At 29.7% G+C, this 27,327-nt stretch overlaps 1 protein-coding gene across 1 annotated transcript in view; it reads right to left on the reverse strand.

Moving 5' to 3' along the window:
• LOC101236630 (mucosa-associated lymphoid tissue lymphoma translocation protein 1) overlaps window positions 1–27,327 on the reverse strand; it is an 85,223-nt gene that overhangs the window by 36,520 nt on the left and 21,376 nt on the right. The window contains exons 3-7 of the mRNA XM_065806254.1: window positions 23,030–23,128; window positions 10,949–11,038; window positions 4,156–4,224; window positions 2,169–2,201; window positions 2,047–2,094 (exon numbers count right to left, since the gene is read on the reverse strand). Coding sequence (XP_065662326.1) covers window positions 2,047–2,094; window positions 2,169–2,201; window positions 4,156–4,224; window positions 10,949–11,038; window positions 23,030–23,128 — 339 coding nt within the window. The remainder of the gene's footprint in view (window positions 1–2,046; window positions 2,095–2,168; window positions 2,202–4,155; window positions 4,225–10,948; window positions 11,039–23,029; window positions 23,129–27,327) is intronic.

A 27,327-nucleotide genomic window follows, 5' to 3' on the forward strand; every position in this document is an offset into this window, starting at 1 on the left:
ATAATAATAATAATAACAATAATAACAATATTAATATTAGTAATAATAGTTAAAAGTAGTTAATAATGTAATGTAAATATTTATAAAAATAACAATAAGCAATAGTAATGACAACAAAATATATTATAGAAATTAAAAAAACAATACTAAAGACAACAAAAATTGATTATCTCTAGACAAAGAAGTTTTATGGAAAATTTACGATTTCCCATAAACCTCTAGAGCCTATCTTCTGAGATACAAGATTTCGTAAACTGGTAATTTAGAAATACAGAAGTTATGATACTAGAACTGGAGATTAAGAAATACAGAAGTTATGCTATTAGAAGTTATTTAGTGTCATCAAGGTTAGTGGTGTTAGACCCAAGCTTTTCAGTGTGATGAGCATTAAAATCACCAATAAAAACAATATTGGCAGAGGAGTAGAGAGAAAAGATATGACTAATTTGATAAGAAATTATATTTAAAAGATTGCATTCTTGAGAAGAAGGAGAACGATAAAGAACAAAGAGAAAGGTGATAGAGTAAAGAGATATTAGTGTATACATACATACATACATATATACATACATACATACATACATGTCGTATTGCAAATCAAAGATAGTACCCATCAATACTAAGATCTGAAGAAGGAATAGTTATATTCCTTCTTCAGATCTTAGTATTGATCCTATATTAAAATTAGTCTCATAAAGAGCAGGCAAGCATAGTGAATTTTGCAAGAGTAAGATAAGTAAGATTCAACTAATGGAAAGTTACTTTGTGGACCACAAATATTTGTTAAAGATATATTGAAAGAGTTAGATGGTGGTAATGATTTTTTTATGTTTAATATTTTTGGTTACTTTACTTTAAATAAAATCAAACAAAAAGAGTTAATGGCATGACGATAATAACTTTACCTACAAAGACATTTTAACAGTCAAAAGTGATCAGTGAAAGTGAAAAGTGGCAGTAATGAACTGGGTAATGACAAATTAAATAATTGTTAAAAATATGATCAAGTTAGTCAAAAAAGAAGTACAAGAAGCAAAAAAAAACACTGAAAAAAACAAACAAACTGAAGAGGTAATGAAATGATAATTACTTCGGCGAATTTATATGCCGAAGTTTTTAAATAAAAAAAACAAACAAACTGAAGAGATATCTTTAACAATTAGTCAATCTTTACACAAACTGGTGAAATTGGAAAAGTATTTTTAAATGCTTCTGAATGCTGTTTGAAAAAGTGTTTGACAAATTATGAAAAAAAAAATTTCAGACTTTTATCCATATATAGTCTTTATTGTAGTATATAGTATATCATTTTATTTATATATATGTTTTATAGATGTTTTAAAAAAAAAAATCATTTTATTATTATTTGTCACTTTAATTATTATTATTATTTATTATTATTTCACATAACACATAAGATTTCATGTAATAGATCACATAAGATTTTATAGTTCTAGATTAACTCATACAATGTTAATATATTAAAGAAAATTTGAAATATAGATGTTCATAAGATTCCTTTAAATACTCTCAAAAAGTTTAATGTACCAAAAGCTTTTTTTAATTAGGCAATTCACTAAATTGAACAATATGGCACTTTCCTTTAAAGGAGCAAGTTAACAAGACTCTATTGCATACTCAAGCAGATAGAGGGTATCTTAGTCCTTTCAGTCCAGAGTTGGTTAATCAACTTTTCAAGATTTAAATTGGTGTTAAGAAATATTTTAGTCAAAATGAGATTATCAGATTTATTTCTACCTATAAAGTCTGGTCACCCAACCCATAAATAATAATAAAAATTAGTATGAATAGTTAACAAGAATCTTTCAACTTTTTGTTTATTATAAATAAACTAAAAGTTGCTTAATAAACTTCATGCAAATGTAAATTATAGTTAAGTATTAGATGAGACATTTTTATGATCTTATTTAATCATTAACTTTAATTTTGTATATCTTATTTAATTAATGACTTCAATTTTGTATAAAAAAAGCTTCATACCTGTAAAAAGTTAATCCTTTCTATAAATTAATTAAATATATTTACCTTTTGTTTCACAAGGACCTGAAATTTTGCGTAGAAGTTTTTCATCTTCTAAATTAAAATAAATAATATTTAAAAACCATGTTAATTAAAAAAATTACACAGGTGAAAAATATAAAAAGAACCTTTATCTTGAAGATAATCATTTAGCTCATCATCTATAACAAAATTATTATCTTTTAAAGATTTTTTTCAAACTAAAATAATATAAACTACATATATACTGTTTATTACAAACATTATTAAACATGACAATATTTGCATACAGGGTAATTATTATCATTTTTAATCATCTAAACATTTAGCTTATGGTCCAGTTATTATAAAGAGAGTTAGGCATGGAATTTTTTTGCACAAAACCTTTTTATCGATAGCAAGAAAGGACCTTAAAAAGACTGACAGTTCCAGTAATATGCAGATTGTTCATGTGCTGCCAAATTTGTGGACCACCAAACACCTTAGCTGATAATAGCTGACAATGGTTTACAAATTATTTCATAAGACTGACCAGTTATTTCATAAGACTGACTGTGCAGAACAAAGTTTTCTTGCTAAAAAGTAAAATTGTAAAATATTAGGATCTCCAGGTTTAAGTTTGGTCAATTTTTCTTTAAGATCTCCAGGTTTAATGTTAGGATCTCCAGGTTTAATGTTATAGGTCAATTTTTCTTAATCTTATGAATCTCTTAAGCTCTTTTATCCTAAATACAAAGTAGCAAGATAATTTGTATTTATGTAGCTGACAAAGAAAACGTTCCATTTTAGGACTATTCTGTCAGTCTTAAAAGACTGACAGAATATCCAATTAAGTTCTGGACCAAAAAAAAATTGTTAAATTTAAAAAAAAAATTCAAGCTCTGCTTTTAGATATTAATAGACATAGTCCATTTGTTTAGATTAAAAAGAATTATTGAGACTTTAATCAGGAATGTTATGGCAAAACACAAAGCCACATTCTATAGTTAAAAGTATGATACCTTGACTCCTAGTTCAAGAATGTTTTTCTTATTCCACCTAAATGCTGAAATACTGAAAAATTTTTGAGACCCAAATCATGTGCCAAAACATTTAATTCATTTTAAACAAATCCACTAGAAACTAAATACTTTTGAACTAGAAATTTACATTATTGCTCTAGTCATCACCTTCAACATTACTGAGATAATTAATAAGTGTCAACTTCAACATTACTGAGATCATTGAAAGAACTTAAATTGTAATTTTTAACTGAATTGGAGCAGATGGTAGATAAGAATACATCAGTTTAATTTTATTTTTCCTATTAAAATGTTAAAGTGGTGCTTGCATTAAACAAAAGAATGGATATGTTTTGACATGATTTGAAACAAAAACAAAAAATGCATTTCTATGCAAATAAAATAATAAAATGGAACAAGTACTAGCATTGAAAGCTAAAAATAAAACTTGCATATTGATTATACTGATCATTTTGATTTAGACACACTTCTTACCACAGTCTCAATTATGCTAATTAAAGATAACATGAACTGACCAATAAGCGAGCTACAGCTACAGTTTTGTGCATCAACAGCCATGTAGTAAATCTGCCTAATGTAAAAAAAAGCTTTACTACGGCTGTGTAAGTGTAATTTTCTATACCTGGAAGATGGAGGGAGCTGTGAATAAAAAACTCTGTGCTATAAAATTAGAATTAATGTACCATTTTAGTTGAAATCAGTGTAAAAAAGTAATAAAAACTTTTCATTTTCAAATTTCCTATTCTGTCTAACTCAGATTCTCTATTAAATGTATATATACAAATGTTTCTTCTCTATTAAATGTATATATACAAATATATTACTTATGTGTATATTAAATGTATATATATAAATATGTATATACTTATGTCTATATTAATTAGATATGTTTATGTTTATATAGATCCTGTAAAAATATTTATATTTGAAATATTTTTATTGTTTTGTTGTTAATTAAGGTTATTCTTGACTAGAAATAAATATGTTTAAAAAATTTTAAAACCATCAAACATTTATGAGAAAAAGCTTGATGAAACTTTATGAGGCCAATATAAATACTTGAATAAACTATAAAAGTCTTAAAAACCATGAAAATTAGAATAATATTAAAAACCTGGATCTTCTTCATTCCCTGTGATAGTACTTAATTCAGAGGGTACAGTGTTGCATATAGATTGCCTATCTAAAAAATCAAAACAAAACAATTTGTTTAAGAATTTAAAATAAGGGAAGCAAAATCGCTATTACATCAATTTAATTTAAATATTACAAAAAATATCTTGAATAAACCAAAAAATACCTTATAAACAATAAAATATAATGTGAAAAAATGTTTCCATTAGAACCTGTTTAATGGTTCTAATGGAAAAAATTTTCTTTAAAAAAATTTATAATAACAGTGAAATAAAATGATTATAGTTTCACAGAAATTAATAATATAAATGAAATAATAATATAAATGAAATAATAATATAAACAAAATAATAATATTAATGAAATTAATAATATAAATGAAACAATAATATAAACAAAATACAATTCAAATAATACAATAAAATTAGTGTAATCTTTGTTAGTGTAGTATATCTTTCATTAAAACTTTTTATTTACAATAATTATGTAGAATATTCTAAAAAATAAAAATAAACAAAGATGAAAAAATATAAAAGTGAGTTAAGAAAATTTTTCCACAATTTAAGAATAAATTTTTTTTATAAATAATGCTAAACTATAAATAAAAACCAAAATTAAATGTATATTAAAGATACAACAAATAAAAAATAACTTTTATAAAAAAGCAACTAATAAAAAAAATAACTTTTATAAAAAAAAAATACAAATAAAAAAAAATAACTTTTATAAAAAAAAAATACAAATAAAAAAAAATAACTTTTATAAAAAAACTACAAATAAGAAAAGTAACTTTATAAATAAAACTACAATTAAAATAATAACTTATTTCCTTAATTAACTTATATTATTATAATAATTTATTTTATTGTTTTATAAGTTAGTTTTCTTAGTTGGTTTTCTAAGTATTGTTAGAAAATAATGCAAGTACACGCATAAGCTTAATGTATTAATTTATATTGGGTAACACTATTGTTTTTTTGTTGCTATTTTAATATTAAAAAATGAATTGTTAAATTTCATGTTGAAGGTGTAATTACTGTTTATGATGTCTATGTACATTTCCCCTTCCTAAAGCATTCCCTCTTCCCAATGCATTTCCCCTTCCCCATTGTATCTCCGCTGCCTCTTTGCATTTAACTTACTATTTGCATTCAACAACTATGGTAAAATGCATTAATCATTCAGTGAATAAATTGATTTCAATTTGCAAAGTAACTTGATCTTTTTTTTGTGGTTCTTTTACAATAGGTATGACCCAACATTTATAACAAGTATGAAAAAATTTATTTGCTGCCTCTACCAAAATTTACCACCACTACCCAACTTTACCACCACTACCAAACATTACCACCACTACCAAACATTACCACCACTACCACATTACCACCACTACCAAACATAACCACCACTGCCAAACATTACCACCACTACCAAACATTACCACCACTACTAAACATTACCACCACTACCAAATTTGACAGCCTTTAACAAACTTGAAAAAGAACTATGTCTTAACACTTATTTTAAAACAAAATCAAAACCACAATTAAAACATAAAACAAAACCACAACTAAAGACATAAACAAATAAATTTTAATATTGCATATTATGAGCTAATATCTGATTTATTTACAAACTGAAACTAAAGACACTTAATACAAAACTGAAAAACTCATTTCATAAACAAAAATGAAAATGAATGATAAATAATGCTTTTAAAATTTTAAAATATTTAAAATGTAAACAAATGTTGAGTTACTTAAAACTTTTTTCAAATTTTTAATAACAAGAGCGATTAATATGTCAAAACCAAGTGAATAAACTCAAAGCATAATATATGCAACTTAATGACACAGACATTAAAAAATTAAACACAAAAATCAAGTTTTGGTTCAAATATAGAGCGCATGGTCTTACCAACCTAAATTAGTTAAATGTGTTTGTTATGAGTATGAATCAAATTTTAAATAATGAATCAAAAAATCAATTTATAAATATGAATCGTGCGCTAATGATAAACGTAAACTTTTGTATTCACGAATCAAAAAAAAAGTTTAAAAGCAAAAAAAGTAAAAAGTAAAGCAGAAACCGGTAATTCACCATTAGGAAATAAGCAGCAGTTTTAAGCAGAAATTCTTAAGCAGCAGTTTTAAGCAGAAATTCTTAAGGAGCAGTTTTAAGCCGAAATTCTTGACAAAATTAAAATGCTCTTACAATCACAAATCCAAATGATATGGCAAAATTCATGCTTGTTTATCATTTTTCAAAATTTTTCCACAAAAAAATACTGCCAACCAACCAAACGTTGAAAAACAAATAATATATTCGGAGCACCATTGATTGACATTGATTGAGTTTACAACATGCTAGTTATATCAGACCCAAACAAATCTGTTGGTCTGTGAACTCTTTCTTAACAAAAATTGTTGTCTTTGCTATATCCTAAAGTTATATATTTACGCTTTTGATGTAATCAGATGTTTATATCTGTGGATACATAACACTGCTATTCAAAAAACAGAATGAATTATGGTAAGTATAGTAACTATAGTAACTACAGTACCTATTGTCCGAAATTTTTGATGTATATTGTATGTAAAACTATGAAAAAAATTAAAAAAAAAAAAATATAAATTAACATTAGAAAATTATAATATAATTAACATAACAAATCATAACTACTTAAAATGTATTTCTACATGAATATATAGCATACAATAATAAAAACATTGTATTTTATTAGAAATTCATTGGTAAAAATGTGTTTTGATAAAATATTTGATGCTGCACTTAATGGCTACATAATTGTGCAATTATATAAACCAAATGTATTACAATGATACGAAATTACTAGCAAACAAAAAAAAGTAAAAATATTGATAAAAATTCTTAGCAAGATGATAGTAAAAAATTATAAAAATAATAAAAACTTATAAAACCCGGCAAATCATAAACTTATAAATAATCAGATTTAGCCAATAATGTTTCTTATGAAGTAGTCATTTTGCCGCTAAGAAGGCCCAGTAGATGTGTTCGTATATTAAGACTTGGTTTTACCATAGTTTGTGTTTACAAACCAAAATTAATTAAATGTGATTTTAGGTTTTCTATAAAAGTAAACAAAAAATAACTATACTAATTTATTTGCTGTTTATTATTTTAAGACCTGAAGTTTGATAGGGCATTCACAAAACTTTTGGACCAGGGCATCACAAAAGCTCTGGGAGAACCTGGAATATCATCGGAATATAAATCAGAATAAATCTGATAATTGAATCAGCACATGCTAAAATGGCCTCAGTCAAAAAAATACATAAATTAAGTTATTGATGAAAACTGCATCTTGAAAGATAGCTCCATTGCTGTGTGCTAAAAGGATCTCAGTCACATGCACTGGTGGCATAGATACTGGCCACTAAATTATTGGGAATGTGCTAGAAGGGCCTCAGTCAGTGACTGAAGCCCTTCTAGCACATGAGTTGGCAACACTGCCATCTGTCAACTATTGCACAGCATACACTCTCAGCTGTCTGTTACATCAGTTTATTGCTTATTCAGTCAATGTCTTGCCATAACCTATACTTTGGCCTCAGAAACATGTTTTGTACTGTTGTGAATTTTGCAACGTTACTTTAACATTGTTGCTTGTTTTATAAAAGTAAGTTATGGAGGATAATTAGGACAACATCGGTAAAAAACAAAGAGGAAACAAATACTTATGGAAAAGGAATGTCTTGAAAAAAGCAAGAGTAAGAGGTGATAAGTTTGTTGATGCAAGAGGAAACATTGTTCCTAAAAAGGCAACAGGAACTGCATGCAGGTAAGATTACAGTACATAATATCAGGCTAGTTAGGCCAGCCAATTCAGCAAATGATTAGTCCTAAAAATGGCTAAAACTGGATAAATTTACTTACTATAGGGCTACTATATTAAGGCCTATAAAGTATTAATTTATTGATTCTAGCCTTTATAGCCATTGAGAGAAGTGACAAAAATAAACAATATTAGACCTGCCAATTTTGATAAACATCTTTAATTTTATTGCTTTAATTTGAGCCCTAAATAAATGTAGCTAAGAATGTAACCTTATTTTATCATATTATTTCAGTTGTAAAAGGAAGAGCTACTTTGACATTGTGACAGAGGAATTGACATTGTGACAGATCTTGAGACATTTTGTTATTTGTCGTCAACAAACGAACAGTATTTGCACCTACAACAACTTATTAATGTTAAAGAAGTGAAGCAGCGTTGTCCATGAAAGGGACAAGAAGTAGCAAGAATTAACAGCAATTTTTTTAAATACGATGTGCTAGTAGGTTCACAAAAATTAGAGGTATGTTTCAAAGCTTTTCTTTCTTTTACACTCGATCACCAATAAAAGAGTAAAAAGACTAAAAATTCTCAAGTGTTTGGGGAAAAGCCCTATTGACAATCAAGGAATGCACATTAAGAAGGACCATTCTGTTGAGACTAGGCAGCTTCTAAGACAGTACATAAATAGTTTTCCTTACAAACAATCAAAGTATGCATCAAAACCCTGCAGGTATTTAGATGCTCGATTAAACAAAAAATTGTTGTGTTTAATGTACAAAGAAAAACACCCAGGCAACAAACTCAGTCAGACATATTTTTTGACTTTCTTTGGGAAAAACTTTAACATACACTTTTGGAGACCGCAGAGTGATTGTTGCTGCACTTGCGAAGAACTTAAAAACAAACTTAAAAGTACACACCTAAATGAAACAGCTAAATGAGCTGCAGCTGCTGAACTGGTGATACACAAAAGAAAGACATCAAAATTTTACAAACGTCTTGATCAGGAAGTGAAAGAAAAAGAACATCCTCATGTTTTATCAATTTGTTTTGATTACATGCAAAACGCCTAAACAATATCCAACTGCCTAGGATACCTGTGCAAGAAACTTTTTTCCTTAGACAGTTGACTACTACAGTTTTTTGCATTCATGATATCAAGAAGAACAATTCAGTAATTTACCTGTACCATGAAGGAACTGCCAAAAAAGGTCCAAATGAGGTGTGTTCAATGGTTTATGACACTTGAACAGTAGTCCATCTCGCTATACAGAGCTTCGTGTGTTCTCAGTCAATTGTGGAGGACAAAATAAAAACCATGCATTGACCAGATTTCTTATGGTTTTGACAGACATGAAAAGATTTGAAAAAATCAAGCAATTTTTCCCTGTCAGAGGTAACTCTTTCTTACCTTGTGACCATGATTTTGGTATAATAAAAAGAGCTCTAAAAAATCCCAACAGTATTTACAACCTCCATGAACTAACCAGCATTGTTATCCAGTCAAGCAAAAAACACAAGTTCATTGTTAAAGAATTGGACAACAATGAAGTACTCAAGTTCAAAACTTGGTGGTTAAAGTTTTATAAGAAAATGGTAATATCTGAGGAAACTAAGACCAGAGCTGTACTGAAAGACAAAAAAGTTAACTTTTTAATAAGTACATTCATGCACTTTACATATGATTCAAAGTTCTCTTCTCAAGTTGTTGCAAGGCACTTCATAGACTCAATCGTGGCATACACATTCAGCCTAAAACAACCGAGAATTAGTGAAGTAAATTTACCCACTGCGATTACTTATCCACTTGATAAAGTGCCAATTTAAAGATGAAAAAATCAAAGACATTCAAAAGTTGCTGCGATACATTCCCTAGGAATATCTCAAGTTCTTCAACAAAATCTTGGAATGGAATAGAGACTTTGAAGGACGCACTCAACACAACAGCAGCAAAGAAGATGATTGAGAACTTTTTTTAACATTTTTATTGTCATTAAATTAGTCTTTAATGTACATACATACTTGTATTGAGAAAATATTTTTAATTCTTTTAAATAATATGCATAATAAAGCCTGTGTTATCAGTTAAAATAATCTGTTTTTCACTGAAATTCCTACGACATGCTAAGAATGCATTTAAAAATATTTATATATTATAACTTGAGAAGAACAAGCAATAATTATATTTTACTTATGTTTTTGATAATTTATTTCTTCCTAAAATGAATATTTACTTCTGTGAAAGAGTGAAACTATTGATTTATTTTTTGTTATTTCTATTAAATTTTTTATTGTTATTTCTAACTCCATATTAAATTGGAGCATTATTATGGAACTCCATAATAAGTTATTATAGAATTCTGTATAAAGATAAATAAATCATTAACATAAATGAAGAAACTTAGCCTTTAGAAAAATTTATTTGCTATACCACAGCAACAATAGACATCTCCTTAAACAGACATCAATAAAAAATTTAAATTTCAAATTTTTATTTAATTTTCTATTTAACATTTTAAGTTTAATAAATGGTGATTTAAAATTCTCATTTTGTTTCTCGTTTTATTATTAAATTATATATTAAAGTTTAACTTATTGTATCGTAGCAACCACATTATGAATGAGTTAAATTTGAAATATATTCAGGAAAATCAATGATGTTTTTCAAAATTTGCATTTTTTGCATATTCATCCAAACATTTGTCAAACGCTCCACACATCTTTAATAATTTATTAAAATCATTGAGTAGTGTAACTTCTAAAAAAAATCTTTATTTTCACATAAAACTTTTCATTACTGCATAGTAAGTATCATACTGCATGTATCTCAGTTTTTATAATTTTTAATTAATAAATAAATTTAAAAAATAATTGTGACTGACTTCTAAAGCACAAACTAATTAAAAAAAAAAAACATTTTAAAACTTTTAATTAAATTTAATAAATGATGACTTACCAGTAGATTTATAAAATGAAATTTCTGATGAATCATGCTCTGTTGGTTCTTTTGAGCTGGTTGACACAGTTGAAGGTGGACGAGAACGAACTTAAATAAAAACATTCTATATTTTAAAATGTTGATAAAAATTCTCAAAAAATTCTCTTTTTTAAAAGTCTCCACTATTTTATTTTTTAATAAGAATTGGTTTTTAAATAGAATTAAACTTAAAGATTTATCTTGTATTATATATATATATATATATATATATATATATATATATATATATATATATATATATATATATATATATATATATATATATATATATATATATATATATATATATATATATGTAAATTATGTTAGTGTATTTTAAAAATAGAGTGCTCAATGTTCTTAAAGAACAGAGCAATAATAAATTAGTAAAAAACACTTATCTAACTTTTATCTTCGACTTGAAGTTTCACCATTGCTGGATCATCAGGAAGACTCTTCCTGATGATCCAGCAATGGTGAAACTTCAAGTCAAAGATAAAAGTTTATTAAGTGTTTTTTACTAATTTATATATATATATATATATATATATATATATATATATATATATATATATATATATATATATATATATATATATATATATATATATATATATATATATATATATATATATATATATATATATATATATACATATATATACAGTCTTCTCTGTTTGAAATTTAACACGAAAATAATGCTTTGAATGTTTACTTACTATTTAAAGCGAAAATAATGCTTTGAATGATTACTACGGTTGCAGATAGTGCCAAGGTTGAAGAGCTAAATAACAGTGATCACCCTGGCAAAGCTGACAATAACGATGATTCTGAATAGGAACTTCCTCAAATGATGTTTTACCAGCTAAGACTGCTAGCAGACATCATCGTATCAATAGTCAACCCAAAACTCCTGCTTTCATCTGTCGCGATATAATAAAAAAGATCCTAATTTGTCACCTTAGCTACTTGTCTAAAGATGACACCAACACAGCAAGCAGCATATCCTGAAACCCTGATATCCAAGGCTGGAGGTGACATGTCAAAAGTTGGTACATCATATTTATCTGCTGACAAATCCAGGTGTAAGGTTGAACAGTTCCAACCTTACACCTGGGCATATGAGATGAAGTTTCTCGGCATACCATTGTATGCACAGAGAACCGATAGAAAAGCTGGAGACATTATTGCTAAGCTAACCGTTGGATTTCTGGCAGTGCAGTGACTTTATCATAAACATGGCGTTTGACACAAATGCATCAAACACTGGACATCAAGCTGCGACTATCTAGTGTCGACACCACGTTGATGAAGTTATTCTTACTCATGTGTTTGAAGATCTTCAAATTGGGGTTTCAAAATAACCTGAGGTAACATTGTTTACACGGTTTCGTAAGAATTTTGAGTACCTCGAGATACATCGGTCAGCATCAGAGAGACTGTCACACTTCGATGATAGCGTGTTCAATCATACTGCAAAACCCTTCATTGAACAATACAGAGAAAATGTTCTATGGATTTCCAATTTCCAGTTGTCATTTTGTAGAGATGATTATAAGGAATTTGCAGAGCTTTGTGTCCTGTTCCTACATGGGGACGCAGAAGGACACAAAACCACATTCAAGCGGCCAGGAGTAGTCCACAAGGCGAGGTGGATGTTAAAATTGCTCTATTGTATAATCTATATACTCTATTTGTATACTCTATTGTATAAATTGTATACTCTATTGTATAAAGTATTAGTAAATAATAAAGTAAAATATATTGTATTGTAAATAATAAAGTAAAGTATATTGTAGTAAATAATAAAGTAAAGTATATTGTATAAAGTAAATAATTTGTATACTCTATTGTATAAATTGTGTACTTTATTGTATAAAGATTTGTCTTCTCGAGCAGCAGATTGCAGACCTTCCACGCAATACAATTACAACACAGCAACAGTTGAGCAAAGTGAGAGACTTCGTGAACTTTGTGACCCTGGTTTATAGTGCATAATGGATGGATTGTAGTTCAGTTACAGATGCTCTATGGAATGACTTGAAGCTCTTCCATTCATTCATGCAGTATGATTTGGTGAATGCCACTATCTCAAAGTGTGCAGCTCTTGCCTTCAAGTGGCATTTGTGGTATCTAACAGAAGATGTTGAACTCTGTAAAGTTGCTGATCGTTTGCTTGCAGTTAAGCCGGCATCAAACTTAAAACCACCAGAATCGCTTTGGCTCCAGTTTTGAAAAGAATTAATCACATTAATCAGTTTAATCACTTTCACTTTAATCACTTAATAATCACTTTCCAGAACTAATCACAAGTACAACAACTCTTGTTGATGGGGTGGGGACTGACTCATGGTATATGTTTGAACTACTACAAACTCAATCCCTCAACGAAGACATGTCTGATACACCCTTTTTTTTATTTAAAATTTCATAAAGAATATACGGATCTATTAAAAGACAGAAATAAGAAATCAGCTGTTGCTAGAAGCAAAGTAACAGACTTTGAAAAGAGAATTATGAAACTTTTTGATATTGCGTTAACTAATGTTTTTGATTTAATAAAAATTGCTGAAGATCGCGATTTCCTCAAAGATCAACGAGATGATAGAAACACGGTCTTGGGTTCCATTGATAAAGATGATGCAGAGAAAGAAGAAAATAAAGTTTGAAGAGAGATAAGTTTGGATAAAGGTTTGCAAAAAGAAGCGTTAAGGAAACAACGCTCTGAAGAAGTAGTTGTTCTTGAGAATTCAACTTCGCCTTCAAGTTCTGCTAGTAGCGATCATGATGATATCGTAGTTTTGAAAGGAAAAGATGATGTTGCAGAAAGCTCCGGTCTGAAAAGGGAAGCGTTCTATAAAAAAAATTATTACCCCTGAAGTTGTCGCTTCCTTAGATAGAGGAAAAGTAAGCAATCGTGTAGCAATGCGAACTATAGCAGCTACAATGCAAAGTTTAGGAGCTCCCATTGAAGAGTTCTCTATATCTGTTACTACTTTTCATAGGGCAAGAACTGATTATCGTGAAACTCATTACAATGAAACGAAAGAAAAGTTCAAACCGGATGTACCTCTCGTAGTTCATTGGGATGGAAAAATGATGGCAGACATCAATGGAAGTGGAAATGTTGAGCGTTTGTCAGTTTTAGGAACAGGGCGTGGTGTTGAAAAACTCCTGGGAGTGCCAAAACTTCCTGATTCAAAAGGAGAAGCCATTGCTACTGCAGTTGTAGCCTCCCTCCATGAATGGGACGCTTCGAATCTTATTAATAATCTCTGTGGCACGTCGTTTGATATCACAGCTAGCAATGCAGGATCTGAGAAAGGTGCTTGTAATTTACTTGAAGAAAAATTAGGAAAAGAATTATTAAATTTAGCTTGTTGTCATCACATTACTGAAATTGTTGCAGGATCTGTGTTTAAAATTTATTTTCCAACAACATCCAGACCAGATGTTGCTATTTTCAAACGATTTAAACAAGCCTGGAAGAATATCAAGAAAGATGATTTTAGCCCAACAGTGCAAGATCAAGAAGCTGAAAGATATCTTTCAAACGTCTCAATTGAAAAAAAATCGTCTATAATTAATTTCTTAAAAAAATGTTTGCAAGACTCACAACCACGAGATGATTATAAAGAACTTCTTGAATTATGTCTAATATATTTAGGAGAGCAACCTCCTAGTGGAATAAGATTTAAAGCACCTGGAGCCTTCCATCATGCTCGGTGGATGGCAAAACTTATTTATTCATTTAAAATATGGTTATTTAGAGATCAGTTTAAAATGGTGCAACATGAATTAAATGCAGTAAGAGATATTAGCATGTTTGCTGCGTTAATATATGTTCGACAGTGGTTTACTGCACCACTCAGTGCCTCGGCCCCATTTAATGATTTAGATTTTCTAAAAAATATTGAGGAATATCGTGAAATGAATGAAAATATAGTGATCGCTGCAACCAAGGCAATGAAGCGACATCTATGGTATTTAAGTGAAGAACTTATATCTTTGGCCTTTTTTAGTGATGATGCAGAGATTGAAGTTAAAAGAAAAATGATAACTGCCCTTCAGCGTCAATTCGTAGACAATAATAGGCCATCAAAGAAATCAGCAGATATTACAAATGTAATGAGTAAATCCCTTGAGGACTTTGTAACGTGTAAATCACTTTCATTTTTTAATTTCTTAAATATTGACATTTCCTTTCTTGAAGAAGATCCTTCAAACTGGAAAAACAATGAGTCGTATGCCGACTCTAAAGAAGTAGTGAAGTCTCTTAAAGTTGTTAATGATTGCGCCGAAAGAGGGGTGAAGTTAGTACAAGACTTTAATGCTGTCTTAACAAAAGATGAAGAGCAGCAAAAGTATGAGCAAATTTAGTTGCAGAAAACAGGGCTGTCTTACCAGATGCAAAAAAATCAACATTGAGTGCTAAACAAACCAGGCGACAATGAGCAGCTTTATTAAAATCGAACGGTAAATAACCGAAATGTGTACAGAAAACGAAGGTTAATATTTTACTGAACTTTTGAAAATTCCAATTTTAGAGGGGTATAAAGATCGCCCCAGCGCGACCTCTAAATATTAACCGATTTGGCTGATTTTTTTGGTACAATGTTTTCTTTCATAAATGAACACATATAGACATTATTAATAAAAAAAATTATAAAAAATTTTTTTTTTATCACCCTAATATATATATATATATATATATATATATATATATATATATATATATATATATATACAGGGATGAACCCAAACCTGTTTTAGTACCGCTGGAGCAGTATGGACACCCAAAAAAAAAGCACCCACAAAAATTATTTCAACTTTTTTTCTTGCTTTTCTGATAAAAATAGAAAAAAAGTTTCGGTTTTAAATGCAGTAATATATAAATAACTTATTTTCTGTTTATTTTCTGTTTATTTTAGCAACTTCACTTTTTCTTCAGGACAATAAAAAATTAAAAAGTTTTTTTCACATAATCATGTGACGTAACTGTCCTTTGGTTACCAATTGAATGTTAGTTAAAAAAATTAATATCATTACAAAACTTAATTTAAAAAACTTGTTATGAAATTTTTTGAAAGATAGAACGATTTTATAATATCCATTCAGAGTAAAGCTAACTTTCGTTTGTTGGTAATAAAGAGGTAACTGCTTTTGATATTAAATGAACAAAAGCATAAATTTCAGTCTTAATATCACGCAAGTTTAATTTTTGAATGAATGAACTTTTGATCTTTAGCCATTTTAGTTCACGCTATTTAAGTTTACGTGGAAACGAGGAAAACAAAAAAACAAAACGTAAACTATTTCAGAAAGTTTAGTTTCTTTTTGTTATAAAACTATTTAAACTTTTTGACTTAAAAAATAAAAAAGATAACAATTTTTTTTTTTTTTTTTAACATCTTTACTGCCAACAAGGCTGCTAGCAGCCACTAATTAAAGTTGGAAGTTACTGAAAAAGAAAAGATGATAATTATAGAGCAAGATAACGATTGACAGAAAACTTAAAGGATTGCAGATTATATGAATCAGGAAAGCAAGATAAAGGAAGCGAATTCCAAAGAGCTGATGTTCGAGGAAAAAACTAGACGAATAAGCGTTTTTGGAGCAATTAAGAAAAGTCACAGAAAAAGGATGATACTTAATTGAATGAAATGTAACACAAGAATGAATTTTAGTAGATGGCACAAGAGACGCTAGCTCTTTAGAGCAGTGCCCATTATAGTATTTGTAGAAAAGAGAAAGAGAAGCAACATTACGACGATGTGATAATGGTTGGAGGTTGGCTGCAAGAGTAGGTCCAACTATGTTTACAATGCATTTTTGCACCTTGTCTAAAAGAGAAAGGACATCATCAGAAGAACCCCCCCAGATATGGCAACAGTATTCCATACAAGGCCAAATTTGAGATTTATAGAGATAGAGAATAGAATCCGAAGAAAGAAAGTGACAAGTTCGGTAAAGAGATGCAACCTTAGCAGATGCTAATTTTGCAACTTTTTTTTTTCTTTTTTTTTTTTAAGCATCTTCGCTTCCAACAAGGCTGCAAGCAGCCACTAATTAAAGTTGAAAGTTACTGAAAGAGAAAAGATGAAGATTGTAGAGCAAGATAACGATTGCCGGACGACTTAAAAGATTGCAAATTATATGAATCAGGAAAGCAAGATGAAGGAAGCGAATTCCAAAGAGCTGATGTTCGAGGAAAAAAACTAGACGAATAAGCATTTTTGGAGCACTTAGGAACAGTCACAGAAAAAGGATGACACTTAATTGAATGACGAGTAACACGAGAATGAATTATAGTAGATGGCACAAGAGACGCTAGCTCTTTAGAGCAGCGCCCGTTATAGTATTTCAATCCCCACCACGTCCCTGATAGTACCGCGCTCAACTTGTTTCTCCGCGCAGCGGCCTTGTTCATTAAGGTTCGTGTTTCGAAGTTATAGAGTTGAGAGAGGGTTATGACCACAATTAAGTAGCCTCCTCATTTGTAGTGGCCTTCTGGGCCTTGGGGAGGTAAAATAACAAAAAAAAAAAAAAAAAAAAAAAAAAAAAAATTTGTAGAAAAGAGAAAGAGAAGCAACATTACGACGATGTGATAATGGTTGGATGTTGGCTGCAAGAGCAGGTCCAACAATGTTTACAATGCGTTTTTGCACCTTGTCTAAAAGAGAAAGGGCATCATTAGAAGATCCGCCCCAGATATGGGAACAGTATTCCATACAAGGCCGGATTTGAGATTTATAGAGATATAGAATAGAATCCGAAGTAAGAAAGTGACGAGCTCGATAAAGAGATGCAACCTTAGCAGATGCTAATTTTGCAACTGATTTGATATATGGTTTCCAAGAAAGATTGGAAGTAAGAGTTAATCCTAGAAGATGAAGAGTAGGTGACTCATCGAGTACATCACCGTTCATAAATATAGGAAGATCTAAATTATTGCAATAACGATTGGCTGAAAAAAATTGAGTTTTATCTGAATTAAAGTTCACCAGCCACTGTGAGCCCCATGCTGTAGCAGAAGTGAGATCCTTTTCAAGCTCAAATGCCCCCTCCAAGCAATCAGAAGGTGTTGGTTTCTTCTTTGCGAAATAGAGGAAGATAACCATCAACACTAAGATCACAAGATGAGACAGCCGAACTCAAATTAGTCTCACAAAGAGCAAGTAGGTCTAGTGAACTTTGCAAGAGATAAGACTCAACAGAAGAAAAGTTACTTCGAAGACCACAAATATTAGTGAATGATAGGTTTAGAGAACTTGATGATGATGATGGTTTTTTGTGTTTTATAGTTTTTGGTACTTTATTCATTTTAAATTAGATTGAAGAACTTGACTCAAAGCATAGATAGTACTCAGAACACTGTTTAATAGCCCAAGCAATTGCCTCATTACTACTAATAAACCCTAAGCCGTAACAAAGGGCTCCAAATGTGGCCTCCGCAATGCACACCAAAAGTACAAACAGGGACACCATCCATGCGCAACATGGCACTGTTAAATACTTTGATATTTTTCAGCTGTTGATGGAATCAGCCTCTCTGAGAGCTACCACAGAGTTCAGGAAACCTGACTACCAGCCGGCCTCAGAACCATAAAACTGAGTTTTAGAGCTGTACCCTCATTAGGAGATAATAGAATGAGTTGCCTAGTCATAAAAACAGAGACACAAGCAAAACCCATGCATTGAGTCAAGAAGATCCAGCATTCAACATCCTAAACTGGAAACAATGTATTAATATACATCTGCGCCAGCCTAATAGATGAAGAAGGGGTGCAAGGCTGGTCAACAGATAGAATCTGTTTACCCCTAAAGTCTTTGCCTAGGAGGCCTTCTACAAGACAGTAGCTGGGTGCATTTAACATCTGCCCAAGATGAGTATTTTTATCGAGACACCATCTCTAGCCTTTACTCAACAAAGAGCCCCAAGGCAGGGGGTGTTTTAAATCGGAGTTGGCATCTCCTAGCCTTTGCCTAAAAAAGCCTTTCCTTCAAGGCAGCAGGACATAACTGATTTGATATATGGTTTCCAAGAAAGATTGGAAGTAAGAGTTAATCCTAGAAGATCAAGAGTAGATGACTCATCGAGTACATTACTGTTCATAAATATAGGAAGATCTAAATTATTGCGATAACGATTGGCTGAAAAAAATTGAGTTTTAACTGAATTAAAGTTCACCAGCCACTGTGAGCCCCATGCTGTATCTCCTTTTCAAGCTCAAATGCCCCCTTCAAGCAATCAGAGAGTGTTGGTTTCTTATCACAACAAGAATAAATGGTTGCATCATCAGCAAACAATGACACCTAAGATGCAAGAATATCTGGAAGATCGTTAATACTAATTAAAAAGAGTATAGGGCCAAGGATAGAACCTTGAGGAACCCCAGAAGTTACAGTATAAGAAGAAGAGTGCTGTCCATCGAGGACAACTTTTATACTACGATTGGAAAGGAAGGATTCAATAATCTTAAAGATGTTGCTGGATACACCATAAGAAGAAAACTTATGGAGAAGACCAGCATGCCAAACTTTATCAAAAGCTTTTGAAATGTTAAGAGCAATGGCCTTACCCTATCCACCTTTATCTAATGAACAATAAAACCTATCAGTTATTACTGTTAGCAAATCAGCTGTAGAATGAGAAGATCAAAATCCTTATTGGTGGTCAGAAAGTAAGTGATTAGATTCAAGATGAGAAATTAAGTGGTTGTTAATTTAAGATTCAAAAACCTTGCTTATAATAGGAAGAAGACTTATGGGACGTTAGTTAGACAAATCAGATTGCTCTCCAGAATTTTTGAAAATAGGGATAACAGATGCTGCTTTCCAGCAGGCTGGAAAACAAGACTCTGATAAGCACTTGTTGAATAGTTTTGAGAGTATAAACAAGAGCTCCGGAGAACACTTCTGCAAGACAATAACAGGTATGTTGTCTAGGCCACAAGCTGTAGAAGAGTATAGGCAGGAAATCACTTTAGATACAGAAGCTGGAGTGATATGAATGTCAAGCAATGGATCAACCTGTTTGTTGGCAATATCAGGTAGAACGCAACTAGTGGAATCAAGAGATGATATTGATGAAAAGTTTTTAGCAAACAATTCAGCTTTGTCTTTAGGTGAGGTGACAAAAGTCTGAACCATACAAGAGAGGTGGAATTATAGATTTGCCCTTATTATTGATAATATTAAAGATTCTCCAGAAGTCACGAGACTAATTTTTGAGAGGAGATACGAGATTTCATGACCTGATAATATCGGGTTTTGGCGTTAGACAAAACCTTTTTACAGTTGTTTCTGGCAGTAATAAACAGACGTCTGTTTTCTGGAGAATTATTTTGCTGATAAATATGGAAGTAACATTTTTGATTGGCAATCGCAGCAGCACAGAGTGAGGAAAACCATGGAGGAGAGTGAGGCTTGACCTGGAATCGTTGAGAGGGAATAAAAGATTCCATGCCAGCCTGAATCCACGAAGTTATGTAAGAAGCACATTTGTCGACAGGAAGACGAAAGATTTCTACCCAAGGGCCATCACGAAGAAAATCATGGAAAGAATCCCAGTCATCTTTACTGTAGTTGTAAGAGGTTCGATAATAGGGGGATTCAGGTGATGAAGAAGAATGAGAAATTAGTTTTAGAGAGATCAAACTGTGATCAAAAACACCTAAGGGTGAATGTGGAGAAACTGAGCACTGACTAGGATCAGTCACCGACACTAGGGCCAAGCCATTCAGAGTGGTGAGCATTAAAGTCACCGACAACAACTATATTAGCTGATGGATAAAGAGAGAGGATTTGGTCAATATGATCAGAAATAACATCAAAAAGAGTGCAGTCTTGAGATGGAGAGCGATATAGAACAAAGAGAAAAGCAATAGAGTGTAGTGGTGCTAAACGAAAGCACATGAAAGAATAATCTGTGGATTCAAACCTAGTTTCATGACAAATGGGTGAATTCTTAGAAATGTAAATGCCCAGGCCAAACATATGATTATTGGAGTCTTTACGAATTAAAGAAAGATAACCATCAACACTAAGATTGCAAGATGAGACAGCTGAACTCAAATTAGTCTCACAAAGAGCAAGTAGGTCTTTGTGAGACTAATTTGAGTAGACTCAACAGAACAAAAGGTTACTTCAAAGACCACGAATATTAGTGAATCATAGGTTTAGAAAACTTGGTGATGACGATAGATTTTTGTGTATTATAGATTTTGGTACTTTGTTCATTTTTAAACTAGATTGAAGAACTTGACTCAAAGCATAGATAGTACTCAGAACACTGTTTAATAGCCCAAGCAATTGCCTCATTACTAATAATAAACCCTAAGCCGTAACAAAGGGCTTCAAATGTGGCTTCCGCAATGCACACCAAAAGTACAAACAGGGACACCATCCATGCACAACATGACACTGTTAATACTTAGATATTTTTCAGCTGTTGATGGAATCAGCCTCTCTGAGAGATTCCACAGAGTTTAGGAAACCTGACTACCAGCCGGCCTCAAAACCATAAAACTGAGTTTTAGAGCTGTACCCTCATTAGGAGATAATATAATGAGTTGCCTAGTCATAAAAACAGAGACATAAGCAAAATCCATGCATTGAGTCAAGAAGATCCAGCATTCAACATCCTAAACTGGAAACAATGTATTAAAAATACATCTGCACCAGCCTAATAGATGAAGAAGGGGTGCGAGGCTGGTCAACAGATAGAATTTGTTTACCCCCTAAGTCTTTGCCTAGGAGGCCTTTTACAAGTCAGTAGCTGGGTGCATTTAACATCTGCCCAAGATGAATATTTTTATCGAGACACCATCTCTAGCCTTTACTCAACCAAGAGCCCTACGTTACATCCTTTATTACTTTAGAAGACGCTCCACCGCCACCTCCAATTCATCCGCAAAAGAGCTAGTTTTTAAACGGGTTTTTTCTTTTCTCGGTTTTTAAACGGTTTGTTTTTAAACGGTTTTTTCAATTACAATAACTTAATAAAAGCTTTATTAAGATCTAGTTTTTTTTAAACTTAAATGTCTTTAATGTTTAAAAAGATTCTTTAGTGAATGTAATAACTTATTTAGTAAACGTAATTTTTCTAAAATTATACTTAATGAATAAAAAAATATAACTTTTGAAACGTATTTTAACTAAAAATATATAACCTTTTTTAACTTATGTTTACTGTAACTATCCCTTCTTTAACTATCTTTAATTTAAAAGACGCCTTAAAATCACTTTAAACCCTTAGTGAAAGTTAAATGAACAGATTTGCTAATATTAAATTTAAAATAGTAAATATATTTATTAAATGCTTATGTTTTTTATTCAAATGGTTAATTTTAATTTTACAAATATTACGCAATCTAATATTTGTAAATCGCGTAATATTTGTAAAACTAAAAAATAGATTTACTCAAGTAACATGGTTACGTCCACTGGTAAATTCATGTATTCAAAGATATGCTTTTAAATCAACTACTTATCTTAGGATAAAACTAAACAAGATAAACACAAATGATTTGTATGTATATATAGTTTATAGATTTTATAAAGCCTATAGATATATATATTCAAAAATATATATATATATATATATACATATATATATATATATATATATATATATATATATATATATATATATATATATAAGTAATTAAAAAGTAAGTATTAAAAAAAAATATATATATATATATATATACATATATATATAAAAAAAAAATATATATATATATATATACATATATATATATATATATATATATATATATATATATATATATATATATATATATATATATATATATATATATATATATATATATATATATATATATATATATATATAAGTAATTAAAAAGTAAGTATTAAAAAATGGCATTTTAAAAATTAAAGTTTGAAAACTATGCAATACTGGACACTTATCTGGACATATTAATAAATATAAATTAATAAATATTAATAAATATAAATTATAGACATGATTAATATTATGCATCTAAATACACATCATAAACAAACAAAAATTTTAATATAAAATATGTAAACCAATAGTGTGTGTGTGTTGTTCTAGCAATTTCACTGCATCAAAGCGTTGTATTTCTTTGAGTAGAACTATTAAATCTTCAACTGTTCTTGACCCATTATCTAGAAACGAAATTTTTTAAAGTTATTAAAAAAAAAATTAATACAATAATAAAAACCAAAAATACAAATATAAAAATTAAATATATTATTATATTTAAATATACAAATAATAAAAAAACATACACACTTTTTTTAATTACAGTTAAAAATAAAAAATACATAAAAAGTAATTTAAAAAATTTTAATTTAATAATCAATAATTTGATAACAAATATAATCGCAGAGATTGATGTATATTAATTTTGTATAAGTAGTTACAATCCTGTAAATATTGAGAAATCTCAATCATCAATGAAAATTTTTTCACTCAGAATCACTAAGTACTTAATCAACTAGAGAGCAAAAGCAGAGATGTGAGGCTGTAAAATTATTACAAACAAATGAGAGAAAATATGATATACTATTATTTTCAGACATTATTTTGAAATAACAATATTTTATAAATGACATTTTGTTTACAAAATATTTAAATGGCGTTTATGTAAATGCAGTAACATGTGTTAATGATTATGATTTTAGATTTGAATGGTTTTATTAGGTGGATGCAGAAAAATTCTGTCAACTTTAAATTGTGATTTTTTTAAAAACAAACCTTTTTATTTTAAACTTTTTAAAAGTTAGTTTTATCTTTAATTGTGTTAGTAAACTTTTGTTTACAAATCAAAGATTTACGATTTCTGATTCAGAAACTTATTATTCCTCCATGATTATTATTTTTATTATTCCTATGAACAATGTTTTCCTTTATGTAAATAAAAGCTTTTTCAACTTGTTTAGTAATTAATTGTCTCTCAGAGAAATATCTTTTACAACCTGGTAGATGGAAGATATAACTATGCTAATTAAGCATGCAAGTAAAAGTGTATATATGCAAACTCAGTGCCATCAAAATGCGCTTTCTCGACTGCTAGTCATGGTTTGATTGTCAACATGCATCTTTAACACCCTAACAGGGCCTTTTCTAGGAAAAAAATTTGGACGGCAGTCCCTCCATCCCTGACAAATTTAGCGGAAAATCAGCATTTTTTCGCGAAAAAAATAATATTGGCCGTAAAAAAGGAAAAAAAAAAAAAAAGGTCCTCAAATTTTAATTTGGGCGGCAACCAAATTTGGTTGATGCTGTCGAAAACAGTCTAGAATAGCCCCTGCCTAAACAGAAGGCATGCTAATATTTCTGAATCGTAATTGGGACTTTATGTAACCTGAACACTTGAAGTTTTGATATAAATGAAAAAGAACAACTCTAAATAGAAGACATCATTGTATGAAAAATTTTTATTGACTGTTTATTAGAACAACTTTTAGAAAAAATATTGTTCTTTTAACAGGTACCTGGGTATCCGATCATTTATTTGACAAGTACCCGGGCAGAGATTTTTGCAATTTTCAACAGGTCTAAACTGAAGTTAAGGGAAACATATTGCATAGAAAATTTTTCACAAATCCCTGGTCAACGATTTTACTATGAAACCAAAGATAAACTTATTGATAATTTTAAATATAATTGACTAGGATAAATTCCTTGTGCAGCAAGCAATTAGCAGCTGTGGGATAAAGTTTTCTTGCTTCCTCACTAAGAAGACCTTAACTGAATCTCTACATAAAATAATGTCTCTGTTGGCCCAATCTAGTTGCTTCTCACTTTTCTAAAAAGGTTCTCAAGTGGTGCAAAGGTTCTCAATTCGTTCTCAAGCCATGCAAAGATTCTCCGGTGGTGCAAAGGTTCTCCAGTGGTGCAAGGAAGTCGTAATCTAATTGTTTCTCACTTTTTTAAAGAGGTTCTCCAGTAGTGCAAAGATAAAAATGTGAAATTTTTTTGTAAAGACGCAAATCTTTTTGGCTGTCTACAAAAATTCAAGATTGATTTTCAGGCATTAGTTAAAATAGCCTTTTTTGTTTGTTGCCACTCTAACTGTCTTTCTTTGTAAAAGAGGTAAAAAATGAAAAAGAATATATATATATATATATACATATATATATATATATATATATATATATATATATATATATATATATATATATATATATATATATATATATATATATATATATATATATATATATATATATATATATATATATATATATATATATATATATATATACACTGCAGACCAAAAGTTACTGGACACTTAGATTTTGCTTAACTTTTTAAGCAAAACTCCCATAATTATTTCAAAAAAATTCAAATTTATTTTATAAAAGATACAATAGTTACTATTTAAGAAAAAAAAAGACAAGAAATGAAATTAAAAAAATACTAACAACACTATTATTTTTTTTGTGGGTTATTTTTTGTCTTTTCGTCAAAAAATAACCCACAAGTTTTTATCACTTTTTTTGTGATCCATGGCATCGTATTTATTAATTTATTTATTATTTTGGGTGTAACTGATAACTAGGATTCGTCTAATATCTGTCACAGGTGCTTTTTGGATGTTGGGCATTTTTGTCTGACCTTTCTGTCCAATTCCTCCCAAAGTAACTCTATTGGGTTCAAATCTGGTGATTGGGCCGGCCAGGTTATGTTTTTGAGGGCGCCATTATCCTCTTGTTCCTTTATATAGTTCTTATATAATTTTGAGGTGTGTTTAGGGTCATTGTCCTGCATAAAAACAAAACCACGACCAATAGTTCTTAAGCCAGAAGGTATAGCATTGTTTTCTAGAATTGTTTTATATTGTTCTTTTTTCATAATACCCTCAATTTTAACTAGGTCACCTACACCAGCTGAAGAAAAACATCCCCATACCATAACTGACCCACCACCATAATTGATTCTCAACACTAAATACTCTGGGATCATTTTTTCTTTCGTTGTTCTTCTGATGTAAATTCTTTGCCCAAACAGTTCAAATTTGGACTTGCCGGCCCATAGTACTTTTCCCAATTTTGGTGGTCTATAGCCCATTGTAACCTTTTCTTTTTATTTCCAATCCGTAGCACAGTTTCCTGACCTCTTTACGGCCAGAAAGTCCTGCTTGTCTAAGACGTCGTTTCGTAGTGGTCAATGAAATAGATTTTAAATGACTCCTATTAAAGCCTGAAGTTATTTTCGGGGTCGTAAGTCTTCGATTTCTTTTACTCATCAATATTATACTATTATCTTCTGCTTTTGTTGTCTTCCGTGGTCTACCAGATCTTTTTTTGCCTTCAAAAATGCCTGTTTTTTTCCATCGTTTGATGGTATCTTGTACAGTACTTCTAGCAACTTTTTTTGCAAATTTTAAGAAATGAATAACTTTCTTTATGTAATTATTTCAGAACGTTTTGCAACCGTTAAAGAAGGTTTTTTACCCATATTTTTAATTAAATAGTCGAATTATAAAATTTTAAAATTTTTTTCAAGATTTTTAAATGCAACCGTCATTAATACCAAACGAGAACTAAACAAAACTAAATATTCTTAACCATTTTAGTCGGCTAGCATTATATTATAAATATTTACTTCATGTTTCAACAAATAAATAACTTTAACAAGACCAAACTCTTAAGAGTAATGTAACACTATATATCTAGTTAAAATAAACAATTAAAAAAACAAACTTATTTATGTAAGTTTGAGGTCAGTTATACACAATTACTGACCTCAAACTTACATAAACACTTAAAATTAGTAAGTTTAAGTATTATAAATTAATATTATTTATTAATTTAATGATACAGGATAGATTTTAGCTTTTTATATAAAAATATCAAGTGTCTGGAAACTTTTGGCCTGCAGTCTATATATAAAAATATATAAATATACATACATCATATACACAAACATTCTATTGCAAGTATTAAACCAGTGATTAAAAAAAGAATAAAAATTAAATTATAAAAAATTAAAATTAATAAATTATTTTAAAAAATAATAATTTAAGCATATTTATAAACTTAAGGAAATATAATTTGATTTTATTAAACTAAATTTTTTTGTTTCATTTTTTATTGCAAAACAATTTGAATGAAAAAAATTTAATGATAACATCCACTTTAAAACCATTTGAAAAACTTATACTTTATTAAATGAAAAAATTAATCTTAAATTTTTAATAGTTCTTCGCTAGATCAAGAAACAATAAATTATAAAAAACGTGGTATGTAATGTTTTTTGCTTTGATCTTATTGGTTTGGTCTATAGATTATAGACTCCTATGGTCTATAGGCATGCTTTTGCGCAAAAATGAAGTTTAAAGCTTTATGACAATAAA

This window comes from Hydra vulgaris, chromosome 09 (genome assembly GCF_038396675.1).
Source record: "Hydra vulgaris chromosome 09, alternate assembly HydraT2T_AEP".
NCBI lineage: Eukaryota > Metazoa > Cnidaria > Hydrozoa > Anthoathecata > Hydridae > Hydra > Hydra vulgaris.